Below are 13523 nucleotides of genomic sequence, written 5' to 3'. Positions count from 1 at the left end.
TCGCTGATGGACAGTGAAATCTCCACCAAGCGTATGTTTTGTGCCCTTGCTACCCTCAGTGCTTCTTCCGAGTGGTGTTCAACATGGTGCAGTACTGATTCATCAGCTGATGGAAGGGCAATAGGTGGTTTCCTTGCCCATGTTTGACCTGATGCCATGAGACTTGATGGGAGCAGGAGTCAATGTTGAAGACTCCCAGGGCCATCTCTAGTGGATCTGTCCTGCCTGTGGAACAGGACATACCAATAATAGTCATGGAAGAATCAGGGATATTGGTTGGAAGGTATGATTCTGTGAGTATGACCCTGTCAAGCTCTTGCTTGGCTAGACTGTGGGACAGCTTTTGGTAGAAGTCCCCAGATGTTCGAGAAGGACTTTGCAGGGCCGACTGGGCTGGGTGCGTTTTTGTCATCTCCGGTGCCTGGTGGTCCATTCAGTTTTCTTCTTTTTAGATTTTTCATAGCAGTTTGATACAACTGAGTGGCTTGCTCGGCCATTTCAGAGGGCAGTTAAGCGTCAACCACCTTGCTTGTAGGTTTGGAGTCACATATAGGCCAGACTGAGCAATGGACAGCAGATTCCCTTCGGTAAAAGACATCAGTGAAACCGATTTTTTAAAAAAATCCATTGATCACCTTTACGAACACTAGCTTGTTATTCCAGATTTATTTAATTGATTGAATTTAAATTCCCAGATGCCATGGTGGGACTTGAATGCATGCCTCCGAAGCATTGATCCAGGCTTCTGGATCACTAATCCAGAAACATAACCACAATGCTACCATTCCTGATTATACTGGTCTCTTGACATGCTTTCAGCTGCGTAGGCCCTCAGCTCTGGAATTCCCTCCGTAAACCTCTCCATCTTACTTTCCTCCTTTATGACACTCCTTAAAACCTCTCTCTTTGACCAAGCTTTTGGCCATCTGTTCTAGTATCGCCTTATGTGGCTCAATGTCAAATTTTGCTTTATAATCCTTCTGTGGAGTAATTTGGGACATTTTATTATGTTAAAGATGCTATATAAATGCAAGTTGTTAACTTTGAAGTCTCATCACCGTTTCCTTATTTACAACCGAGCCATGTCTCTCTTAATACACACAAATGCACTTTCTGGAAGTACGTACATCTTTCTAGAATGGGTGAAACATGTATTTACAGACAGTTGTTACTTCCAATGGCATGAGTCACCTCTGATGAGATGCATTATTTAACAAGCATTACTACTAACTAGATGGGTGGGGGTAGTTATCAGGCAGAACTATATCAAAAATGCTTTATTCAATTGTGAAACTTAGCTTCCCATTTGTTGTTTTGAAACAGGGACTTTACATTTAAGTTTTGAAACAGTTCTAAACTGCTGTATTAATACTTGGATCAGCTCAATGACTCATGGATACTGCCTGCTTTTGTAAATGACAAACTGAAATCAATTAGCATCTGGAATAATCCATATTGATCATATTCCGAAGTGACATGCATTCGAGTGGATCTCCTACATATAATCCAGTCTGTTATTCATCACAGCAAACTTGCCCAGATTATTTCATGCACACACTTCCGTGTGGGGGAGCTGGCATTTGTGTTGATGAGAAAAAAATCTAGGGAAGTGCAAATTGTAACAATGATCATTTCTATATTATAGGTCTAATATGACATTGCTTATGGTGGGCCGAAGATTACGGTCTTTTGCAATAGCAGTACTAAGAGACACAATTCCACCAGCTAAACATTGGGAAGATCGAAGCCATTATTTTCGCTACTAATTCCATCTACTGGTTATTGTCTTATGCTAAACTGTTCACAACCTTGTTACCCTATTTGAGTCCAAGATGAACATCTAAATCCAAATCCTTTCTATCACAAAGATTGCCTACTTCCACCTCCATGATAGTGCCCACCTCCAGTCCATCTCAGGCCATCCAATGCTGAAGCACTCATCCATGTGTTTGTCACCTCCAGATCTGACTATTCTAAGGCCATGTTGGCCAACCTCCCATCCTGCACCCTCCATAAGCTTCAGCTGACCCAAAATTCTGCTGCCCATATCATGTCCAGCACTAAGTCCCACACACCCAACACTCCTGTCCTCACCGAATTATATTAGCTCCAGGTCCACCAACAGCTGAAATTTAAAATTCTCAACCTCACGTTTAAATCTCATGGCCTGAGGACAAGGAAGAAAGTGGTGCACTGAAACGTTAGCTTTAGACTTTTCTGCTCACATTTCCGGAATGGTGCTTGACCTCACAACCCCTGACTAATTCCGCCTGACATCATTTTTATTCTTGCATTTATTTGTATAACTTTTCACGCATTATTTGTTGTTAATCCAGGGCTTGATTGAAATTGATTGACTTCAGTACTGTCCTTTTAAAGCCTACTTTTTCAACCTGAATTTGTCACCTTGTCCGTCTCCTGTGGCTGAGCCTCAATTTCCCATTTAGTTTTAAAAACTAATAGATTTGCACCCAAAAACAAATATAGTGGCATTCTGGGTCAGAGCACAAGTAACCCATATGAACATATGAATTAGGAGCAGAAGGAGGTCATTCGGCCCCTCTAGTCTGCTCCGCCATTCAATAAGATCATGGCTGATCTGTTTGTGTCTCGAATTCCAGACTTCCATCTACCCCTGATTACCTCTGATTCCCTTGCCTAACAAGAATCTATCTACCTCCGCCTTAAAAATATTTAATGACCCCCGCCTCCACCACCTTCTGAGGCAGAGAGTTCCAAAGTCACACAACCCTCAGAAAAAAAATTCTTCTCATCTCTGTCCTAACAGGGCAACCCCTAATTTTAAAACAGTGCCCCCTAATTCTGGACTCACCCACAAGAGGAAACATCCTTTCCACATCCACCTTGTGAAGACCTCTCAGGATCTTATAAACTTCAATCAAGTCTCCCCTCACTCTTCGAAACTCCAGTGAAAACAAGCCCAGTCTGTCCAACCTTTCCTCATAAGGCAACCCGCTCATAGAGTCATACAGCATAGAAACAGGCCCTTCAGCCCACCGCGTCCATGCCGATCATAATGCCTATCTATACTAATCCCACCTGCCTGCATTAATTCCATATCCCTCATTGCTCATTCAAGTACCATTCCAGGTATCAATCTAGTAAACCTCCTCTGAACCGCCTCTAACGCATTTACATCTTTCCTTAAATAAGGAAACCAAAACTGCACGCAGTATTCGAAATGTGGTCTCACCAATGCCCTGTATAACCGAAGCACAACATCCTTACTTTTATTTTCACTTCCTCTCATAATAAAGGATAGCATTCCATTAACCTTCTTTATTACTTGCTGTACTTGCATACTAACATTTTGTCACTCATGCACTAGAACACCTAGATCCCTCTAAACAATGTGCTTTCAGCAAGCACATGCCAGGAATGTTAGCCTGTGACTAGGATAAAATAGAACAGTGGCAGCTGTTTACCTTTGCTATCACCAAAGACAAGAAAACAAAACTAATTCCTAAGGCACTTACACAATTTCTCATATATTGCAGTCTACCTCTGGAGACAACCCTATTGAAGCATGGGGTGCATAGCTATCTTATAAGATAAATATATAGATGCTTAAGTTGCTGCCTTTTGTATAGATCCAAGGCTGTAACTTATGCCAGTTAACTCCAAAAGTCAATTGCCAACTATAATAGTAATGAGTTATAATTTAATGCTATGCTCAAGAATGACTGCTGATGCTATGGAGATGGAAGTAGGTGATCTTTGTGATGGAAAGTACATTGGGTCAGAAGCTCAGTTAGGAGTCAAATAGAATGCACTTTCAGGCTATATAATTCCATTGCACAGCATGTTAAATATTTACTTACTAAACTTATACTTACTAATTCCAATAAGGATCAGATGGATATGGTCCCAGCTGAAATTTATGACCAGATGATAGAAGTTGCAGTTCATTAGAGCAATGTTTAAAATAACACATACCCATTCCTGAAATCGTTTCACTGTGGAAGAAAAAGAAAACAATAGAAGTTATTAACTAAGCAAACATGTAAAGTTATTGGAAATTCTTTATCAACTGATTGAAATTTATCTTTAGTTTTCTCAGCACAAACTTAACTTGCCATTTCTATTTTATAATCTGAAATACCACAGCATTAAATGAGGCATGTTACTTTTGGGATATGCTGCTAAACCTTGGAAAGGATCATTTATCCAAATGTACGCACCAGTCAATCAGTTTTGATGGTGCAGCCAAGTCATACTATGCTACCCAATTTACTCAAGGTCTAACTTTTGACTGAGCTCCAATGAATTCCAGGAAAGCTGAGAAGAAACCCAAGACCAAATAGTGCAATCCAGCATAAGCCATTAATACCATCACTGTCTTTACACGTTGTGGCTGCTGACCCATTCTTACATCAAGAAATATTCACTGTATTAAAAGCTCACAAACAATCTGCTTGAATTTTACGTTGTCAGCTATTACTGCCTGTGGTCATATGAATGGCTGGCCACCCAAGTGAGTATGAAAAACCATGATATTAGATGACAACAATACTTGTTACAGTTAACCAAAATTTGAATATGACCAGCCACAACTTACTTATACACTTGAAATGTCAAAATATTGAAAGATCGAAATCTACAACCAATACCAAATTTTAGAGTATAGGTAATACCGAGGAAGACTGCGACAAAATAGAAGACATTGTTAATGAACTTCCAGAATGGGTGTGTAAGTGGCAAATGAATTTCAATATAGATAAGTGCAAGGTGGTGCATTTTGGAAGGAGGCCATCTTGGAAAATAGGAGTTTAAATGGGAAAGAGCAGCAAAGGGATCTAAGCGTGCTATTTCACAAATAGCGACGCAGGTCAAAGCCATCAAAAATGCAAATAAAGCACCGGGGTTGATTTCTAAAGGAATAAAAATCAGAACAGAGAAGTTATGTTAAACTTACAGAGAACCCTGGCTAGACCACAAATAGTACTGCGCTCAGTTCTGGACTCCAGATGTCATAAAGGTACATTACAAACTGAAAAACTTTCCCAATTGCAGGTTCAGTTATAGAAGTTAAATCATTGATTTTCATACTTAGAGAAGGATTATAAGGTGAGTTTGGCACTTTCCTTCGGCCCCAATTGTTTAAGCCAATATACAGCCAATTTTTAGATTGGCAGGGAATTCCGGCACATCTCAAGAGTGGGAGAATGGCTGCAGGAATGGGTGCACTTCTGGGTATAACTTCTGGGAAGCATCCATGCAGGAAGTTCAAGTACATTAGCAATTGCAGATGTCACAGCTCAATCGTAAAATGGCACATGCTTCTCAGCTGCAACCTGAAACCAACAAACACATTGCAATCTGCAAAGTTCTCTGAGCAAATCAACGAAACACCAAGTAACCTGAAGGTTTGTTTACTTATAGCAATTACTTTCTTGCCTTAAAAGGGAACAACAATTCAATACAGTGCCATTTAACCACTTCCAGGTATCTGTTACTCCTCAAATAATTATTCCATTTGTGGTGCCCCTAAACACCATAACTGGAATGCATTACTTTTGTGATTTTGTTTTCACTATATGATTTTGATTTTTTTTGATTTAGAGATACAGCACTGAAACAGGCCCTACGGCCCACCGAGTCTGCACCGACCATTAACCACCCATTTATACTAATCCTACACTAATCCCATATTCCTACCACATCCTCACCTGTCCCTATATTCCCCTACCACCTACCTATACTAGGGGCAATTTATAATGGCCAATTTACCTATCAACTTGCAAGTCTTTTGGCTGTGGGAGGAAACCGGAGCACCCGGAGGAAACCCACGCAGACACAGGGAGAACTTGCAAACTCCACACAGGCAGTACCCAGAATTGAACCCGGGTCGCTGGAGCTGTGAGACTGCGGTGCTAACCACTGCGCCACTGTGCCGCCCAGGGTTTCTCTAAGAAAAAAATTATTAACGAACACAGTAAGTCACCTATGCCATCAAAGACAAACTGACACCAAACCAAAGATGCTTAAAAGCTTGATCAAAGGGGTATATTTTAAGGCAGGTCTTAAAGGAGGAGAGGTAGCAATGCAGTGGGGTCGAGGGAGGGAATTCCAGAGCTTAACCCTATTCGGCTGAAGACATGGCCAGAAGATACAAGGTGGTAGTTTTAAAAAAATTCATTCATGGAATGTGGGTTTCGCTGGCTAGGCCAGCATTTATTGCCCATCCCTAATTGCCCTTGAGAAGGTGGTGGTGAGCTGCCTTCTTGAATCGCTGCAGTCCATGTGAGGTAGGGACACCCACAGTGCTGTTAGGGAGTTCCAGGATTTTGACCCAGCGACAGTGAAGGAACGGCGATATAGTTCCAAGTCACGATGGTGTGTGACTTGGAGGGGAACTTGCAGGTGGTGGTGTTCCCATGCATTTGCTGCCCTTGTCCTTCTAGTTGGTAGAGGTCACAGCTTTGGAAGGTGCTGTCTAAGGAGCCTTGGTGCGTTGCTGCAGTGCATCTTGTAGATGGTACACACTGCTGCCACTGTGCGTCGGTGGTGGAGGGAGTGAATGTTTGTGGATGGGGTGCCAATCAAGCGGGCTGCTTTGTCTTGAATGGTGTCGAGCTTGAGTGTCGTTGGAGCTGCACCCATCCAGGCAAGTGGAGAGTATTCCATCACACTCCTGACTTGTGCCTTGTGGACAGGCTTTGGGGAGTCAGGAGGCGAGTTACTCGCCTCAGGATTCCTAGCCTCTGAACTGCTCTTGTAGCCACGATATTTGTATGGCTACTCCAGTTCAGTTTCTGGTCAATGGCAACCCGTAAGATGTTGATAGTGGGCAATTCCGTGATCGTAATGAATGTCAAGGGGAGATGGTTAGATTCTCTCTTGTTGGAGATGGTCATGGTAGTAAAGGTAGACATGCTCAGAAACTGAAAAAGTCTTTACAATTTATATATATCCATTCAACACTACATCTGCACTTTCAGGTTGTCATAAACATTCCGTTGGACTGTTGGAAGAGCTGGGGAGATCTTTCCAGTGTCCTGGTAAATATTTATCCCTCAACCAACATTAAAACAGATCATATGGTCATTATCTCATTGCTCTGTGTGGGACTTTGCTACATGCAAACTGGCTGCCGTGCTTCTTAAAATAAAATAGTGACTACACTTGCATTGGCTGCAAAGTGCTTTGGGCCATCCTGCGGTCATAAAAGGCACTATATAAACACAGGTTTGTGCTCTTGCTTTACATAAGTTGCTCAAAGCTTTGATTTCAAAATTCACATCATTCAAATCCCTCAAACATTGTTGCATTTTCTTGCACAATAAAGCAGTCAGCTTTCTCTGCAGAAAATCTTTGGCTATTAACTTGGTTTACCAGAATTTGTTTTGCTATCATTTGGTAATAGTATACGTTCAAAAATCGGTAAAGCCAACTTTGCATAATTTGTTAGGATGCATATAGAACTTCGTCTTTGAGCTGTTTCAAAATAGAGCCTAAGTACTGAAAAGGGATTGGAAAAGAACAGCAAAAAACACTTCTGAAATCCACTCCCTGCTCCAGCATTCAGAAGCTGTGAGCCTGTAAAGACTGTCAACGAGTAGCATGGAATTCCTGGATGCATTTTCATGTCAACGACTGCTGCAATCACATCCATCTTCATAATCTAGGATTTATTTTGTTCTAAAGGTTGAAAATGCTATTTTAAAAACAGTTGCTTCCACTTCTAAAATTAATTGTAGGAATAGGAAGTAAGATGTGGTAAGGTAAATAATTAAGTTAAACCAAACAGTAAGAAGGTAAGAATGGGTTAAAATAAAGTTAAATAATGGCAGAGACAGGAGAAAAAAAGAGCTGACAGGTCAATTGCACAGTGTTCAAATAGTTTATCTTTACTAGAATCATTACAGGTAGGTAATTTAGCGTAATCATTGCAGAAGTACCTCACATTGTATTAGCTTTATAACTATAATCATCATTTCACTATCACAGTACACAAGCAGAAAAAAAACGGAATTTCCCTAAACCTGCAGCCCAACTAATAGTTGGCTCTTAAGCAATGTCCCAGATATTTGTTTTCTAATTAAAATTATCAATCATGGACGCAATTGCCAAACAATAGTAGCATCCCAGGATTCCTCATATTAAAAACAAAATTTAACATTGTTACCTAAACTTATCGATCCCAATTATAAACAAATATGTTTTCCAGCTCTGTGGCAAGGAGTGGGCCTTCAAGTACTGTCCACAGTGGCTATTCTTCTTGTGAGCATAAACCATTCAGGGGCATCACCAAAACAGACTCACCAGACTTTCACACAGCAAATCAATGCACAACAATTAAGAACAGGAAAAGGAGTAGGCCATTTAGCCCCTCGAGAGTGTTCTGCCATTCAATGAGATCATGGCAGATCTGTAACCTAACTCCATATCCTTCGCTCCATATCTCGTATAAAAATGTATCAATCAGTTTTAAAACTGACAACTGATCGAACATCAATGGCCATTTGCGAAGAGAGTTCCAAACTTCTACCACCCTTTGTTTGTAGAAGTGTTTAATAATTTCACTCCTGAAAGGTCTGGCTCCAACTTTTATCCTATGCCCTTAATCTTAGACTCCCCAATCAAAGGAAATAGTTCCTCCCGATCTACCCTATCTGTTCCCCTTAATACCTTGAAAATTTCAATCAAATCATCCCTTAACCTTCTAAATTCCAAGGAATACAACCCAGAAATGTTTAATCACTCCTTGTAGATTAACCTTTGGTATCATTCTACTAAATCTACACAGCACTCCCTCCAAGGCCAATATATTCTTTCTACGGTGTGGTGCCCAGAACTGCTTGCAGTACTCCAAGTAGGGTCTAAGCAGGGCTCTGTATAGCTAAAGCATGACTTCTACTCCCCTTGTATTCTATTCCTTATAGTTGAAGGCCCTAGAGATCCCTGCGAGATGTCACTAATCAAATCCTGCCAATTAGAGTATCTGTCATTATCCCTACTCTGTCTCCTTCCGCTCAGCCAAATTCCAAACCAAGTCAATCACTTGTTTCAAGTTTAGCCAACAGTCTCTTATCAAATGCCTTCTGGAATTCCATATAAATAACATTCAAAGGAATTCTCCTCTCCACTACTTTAGTCACTACTTCAAACATTTCAACCAAATTCATCAGGTATGACGTACCCTTTGCAAATCCAGGCTGGGACACTCTGATCAGCTGAGAGTTTTCAAGGTGTTCAGTCTTCCTCTCCATTATAAACACTAGCAATTTCCGGACAACAGATGTTAAGCTAAGTGGTCTATAATTCCCTGGTTTTCCACTATCACTTTTCTTAAACAGCTGAGTGACGTGCACAATTTTCCAATCTGATGGAACAGTTCCCAAATCGAGAGAACTTTGGAGGATTATAGTTAGGGCATCTGCAATGTTCTCACCTACTTCTTTTAAAACCCTGGAATGGAAACCATCTGGTCCTTGGGAATTGTCACTCTTTAGTGCCGTTAATTTCTCTACTACTATTATCATGCTTACGTTAATTTCATTGAGTCCCTGTCCCTGATTCAATAGGTTTTCTTGAGGTATCTGGCATGCTGACCTCTTCCTCTACTGCAAGTATTCACACAAAGTAATTATTCAGCATGTCATTTTCTTTGACATCATCACCATTATCAGTTTTCACGAGGCCCACATTGCTCCTGGCCACCCTCTTTCTCCCACTGTAATTGTAAAAGTAGTCAGAGACATTTTGGCACAGAAGGAGCCATTCAGCCCATCGAGTCCATGTCGGCTCTCCACAGAGCTATTCAGTCAGTCCCACTCCCCTGCTCGATCCCCATAGCCCTGCAAGTTTATTTCCTTCAAGTGGCCATCCAACTTCCTTTCAAAGTATTTATTGTTTCTGCTTCCACCACCCTTGTGGGCAGAGAGTTCCAGGTCATTACCACCCGCTGTATAAAAAAGTTCTTCCTCACATTCCCCCTGCATCTCTTGCCCAAAACCTTCAATCTGTGTCCCCTAGTCCTTGTACCATTAGTTAATGGAAACAGTTTTTCCTTGTCTAACTTATCTAAGCCTGTCATAATTTTGTATATTTCTATTAAATCTCCCCTTAACCCCCTTTGTTGCAAGGAGAACAGCTCCAGTTTTTCCAACCTAACCTTGCAACTAAAATCCCCCATCCCTGGAATCATTATTGTACTTATTGTAATAAAAGCAAAATGCTGCAGATGCTGGAAATCCAAAATAAAAACAAAAAGTGCTAGAAATACTCAGCAGGGTATGGAGAGTTAACCTTTCAGGTCAGTTTCTGATGAAACGTCACTGACCTGAAACTTAACTCTGCTTCTCTCTGCACAGATGCTGCCAGACCTGCTGAGTATTTTGTTTTTATTATTGCAATTATTGTGTTGATTTTAATATGCCTTGCAAGTTTCTTTTCATACTCTTTTTTTGTAGTTTATTCTGTCCACTTTGTCACCCTTAGCTGCTCTTTGCATCATTCCCATTCACCAGGATCTGTGCTTTTTTTGCATTTTTGTATGCTTTTCCTTTTCATTTTATAGTCTTTTTAGTTGTCCACAGCTGCTTTTTTGGGGGAAATTTGCACTCATGGCCTTTTAGGAGTATAAACTGGTTCTGTATCATTAAATTATTTTTTGAACACTTCCCACTGATCTTTTACTGTTTTACCTATTAATAGACGCCCAGTTTACTGTGGACAGTCTTGGTCTCACCCCACTGAAATCAGCCTTACCTAAATCTAGAATTTTAGCAGCTGTTTCACCTTTCTCCCTTTCAAAGCAGGAACTTTACTTGCTTTTGCTACTTTGTAACCAATGGGCACAGAGTTTACATGTAGAGCTCCTGTCATCACCCAGACTGAAATCAACTAACTCAACATAAACTGGAGATTAAACCTGGAACGATCTGCTCGGGGTAGACCAGCATTAGGGCATAGTTTGCTCTGCAGTTGGCAGCCTGATCCAGATCTTTAAAACAACAAGTATAGATGGCAAAAAATAGGTCACTTGCAATCACTTCCAATATCCCTTTAACTGGTACGCAAGAGTTTTGTGATTGTAAGTGACCAGTTACAGCGTATTGGCAGAGTTTTCTTCTACCTGCATCATCCCTTCTGATCATGCAAATAGTTTCCTTCTATTCCTACCACCACCATGGAAAGTCTTCTCCCCGTCGTTTCCAATTTGGGAAGACTCTCCATCTTTCCCCACCCATTTCTCAGAAGTTCTCTTTCCTCCCTCGTCACCCTATTGGAAGTCTCATCCCCTCATTAGCCACCCTCCAATATCAGCTCCCGATCACTGGACGACTCCTCCCTCCCTACAAGGAGCGACTCAATGAGGTGACTCTTCCCAAGGACAGTGTGAATGGGCAAACAATTGATGCACCACCATCAACTTCCCCTTATTCCCATTGTTTTCCAGGCTCCCTGAGATCACAGGCCCAACAGCCTTCAGTCCCTGAATGAAGTACCGAGCGAGTGGTGCCCAAGGCCGCTCCGGGTGGGTCTCAGAGAGACCCCTGCCCCGCCTTCCATCGCTCTCTTACCGGGAGAGTAGAGCTGCGCCAGCTCCTTGGCGCCGGGATGCTGAGGGCCCCAGCGGATTACAGCTGGTTCCCCGTCTTCCTGCCAATTCTCCTGGGCAGGGGTAGACTCAGGCCACTCGGCGGACATGGCTGACTGGTCACTCTGGGAAAGCCCGCTCCGCCCCACACTCGCCATTTTCAACCTCCAGCCGCGCCGGCCCAGCAGCTCAGCTTCCGACACCCAGCTCCAGCCAATCAGAGGAAACTACCGCCCCATGACGCGACAGTGCCTGGCTACTCCAGCCAATCGGAATGCTCTTTTCCGCGGATGGAATCAGTACAGCCAATCAAAGCCTGTCCGTTTTGGAACCGTTATGACCAATCAGAGTTGGTATCGCCGATGACAAGTTCGGTTAGCTGAGGATCGGATTGTGAGAGTGCTGTAACGAGGACCCATGCGCAGGCTGCTGGGTGGGGATTGGAGGAGTGGGGGCAGGGTTAGGGGAAGAGCTAGCGGTAGCAGAGGAGAGGAGAGGGGCGGTGATAGGGGACCTTGGAAGGGAGGTTAGGGTTGAGGGGCAGATGGGTGTGAGGGACATGGGTGGGTGAGGGGTAGGGGTGGAGTGGATTTGAAGCAAGGTAGGAGTGGGTTTGGGGAGGGATGGTAGAAGGGATAGTGGGAGGGGTGGAGAAGGGATGGATGGCGTTGTGGAGGGTTGTGGGTAGGAGGGGGTAAGGACAGGTGGGAGGACGTATAGTGGCGGGATAGGGATGGATTTGGGGGCGTGATAGTGATGGATTTGGGGGCGGGATAGGGATGGGTGTGGGGAGATTTTGGCAGGGGAGGGAGGGGAAAAGTGGGGTTGATGGTTGGAGGGGTAGCGATGGGAAGCAGGAGGTGGAGGAGTCAAGGGGTAGGAGAGAGGTGTATGGAGGTGAGGTAGGGGTGGGTGGGGGAAGGGTAGGTGTGGGGGAAAGGTAGGTTTTGGGGGTAGGTGTGGGGATTGTGCAGTAGGGGAAGGGCCGGGGGGAGTTGAGGGCAGGGAATGGGATGGGGAGGAGAGGGGTAAGTATGTTGGAGAAGAGGAGAGGGCCCTGTCGAGCCGTCTAAGAATTTACCTTGTGGTTCATGGTAGACTGCCCATGCAGCTGCCGAGTAGTGCAGCATACATTTTATACATCTCAGACCACCATTTCTCCAGAAATGAAATACAGTCGGCAACTACTTCCATTCTCCAGACACTGAGGCACAGGGCAAAGAAGAACTAGGTTAGGAGTAGAGCAAAACACTCCCAAGAAAATATTGGAGTGGCAGTCTAATGACACCTCATTTGCATTGTGTGCTGATAATGGTTTTGTAATCACATTTCATGTTCTAAAATCAGGTGAGTTGCCTGGCATCTGAGAAGTGCTTGTTAAATCTGGAAATGAGGGCAGGATGAAGAGGTAAAGAAGACTTATTGTGCAAGGGGTCTGAGGTGTCATCCAGGACTCCAACCAGATTCTGATAGATGACTCTGATAACTAGAAGCTATGGTTCATCAGCAGAATCTTAAGCATCATCAATCTCATGCATGTCTTCACCTAGGAAGGCTAAAGGCTCTGCTTCCATGACAGCTCCATGGTTATTCCACAGAAAAGTTGTGCAACATACAGAAAATCAGCCAATGCAAGACATGTTGGCTGGCTTACACTAGAAAAGACCTCAAAGCAACAGCATTTCTGCTTCACCAATTCTATCATGCCTTAGATAATGTCCCTCATTAATGTCAGAATCTCATTTTCCCTGTGTGTTGGTGGACATCACACAGGTATTGTAAGCCTGACCTTTGGTGGGTAACCTGTGTAACTTGATCTTGGAACGTGAAATGTGATTACAAAACCATTCTCAGCACACAAAGCAAATGAAGTGTCATTAGATTGCCACTCCAATATTTTCTTGGGAGTGCTTTGCTCTACTCCTAACTTGTGTCAAATAATGTGGGAATGGAAGAA

General features: G+C 42.9%; 1 protein-coding gene across 1 annotated transcript in view; it reads right to left on the bottom strand.

The window, feature by feature from the left end:
- LOC137378102 (plasmanylethanolamine desaturase 1-like) overlaps nt 1–11773 on the bottom strand; it is a 33746-nt gene extending 21973 nt beyond the window's left edge. Inside the window, exons 1-2 of the mRNA XM_068048196.1 lie at nt 11550–11773; nt 3858–3977 (exon numbers count right to left, since the gene is read on the bottom strand). Coding sequence (XP_067904297.1) covers nt 3858–3977; nt 11550–11724 — 295 coding nt within the window. The 5' untranslated portion in view covers nt 11725–11773. The remainder of the gene's footprint in view (nt 1–3857; nt 3978–11549) is intronic.
- Between the last annotated feature and the right edge of the window lie 1750 nt (nt 11774–13523).

The sequence above is a fragment of the Heterodontus francisci genome, chromosome 16 (genome assembly GCF_036365525.1).
Source record: "Heterodontus francisci isolate sHetFra1 chromosome 16, sHetFra1.hap1, whole genome shotgun sequence".
In the NCBI taxonomy this organism is placed as follows: domain Eukaryota; kingdom Metazoa; phylum Chordata; class Chondrichthyes; order Heterodontiformes; family Heterodontidae; genus Heterodontus; species Heterodontus francisci.
The sequence above is the reverse complement of the archived record's forward strand: the minus strand, read 5'-3'. Positions and strand labels throughout refer to the sequence as shown.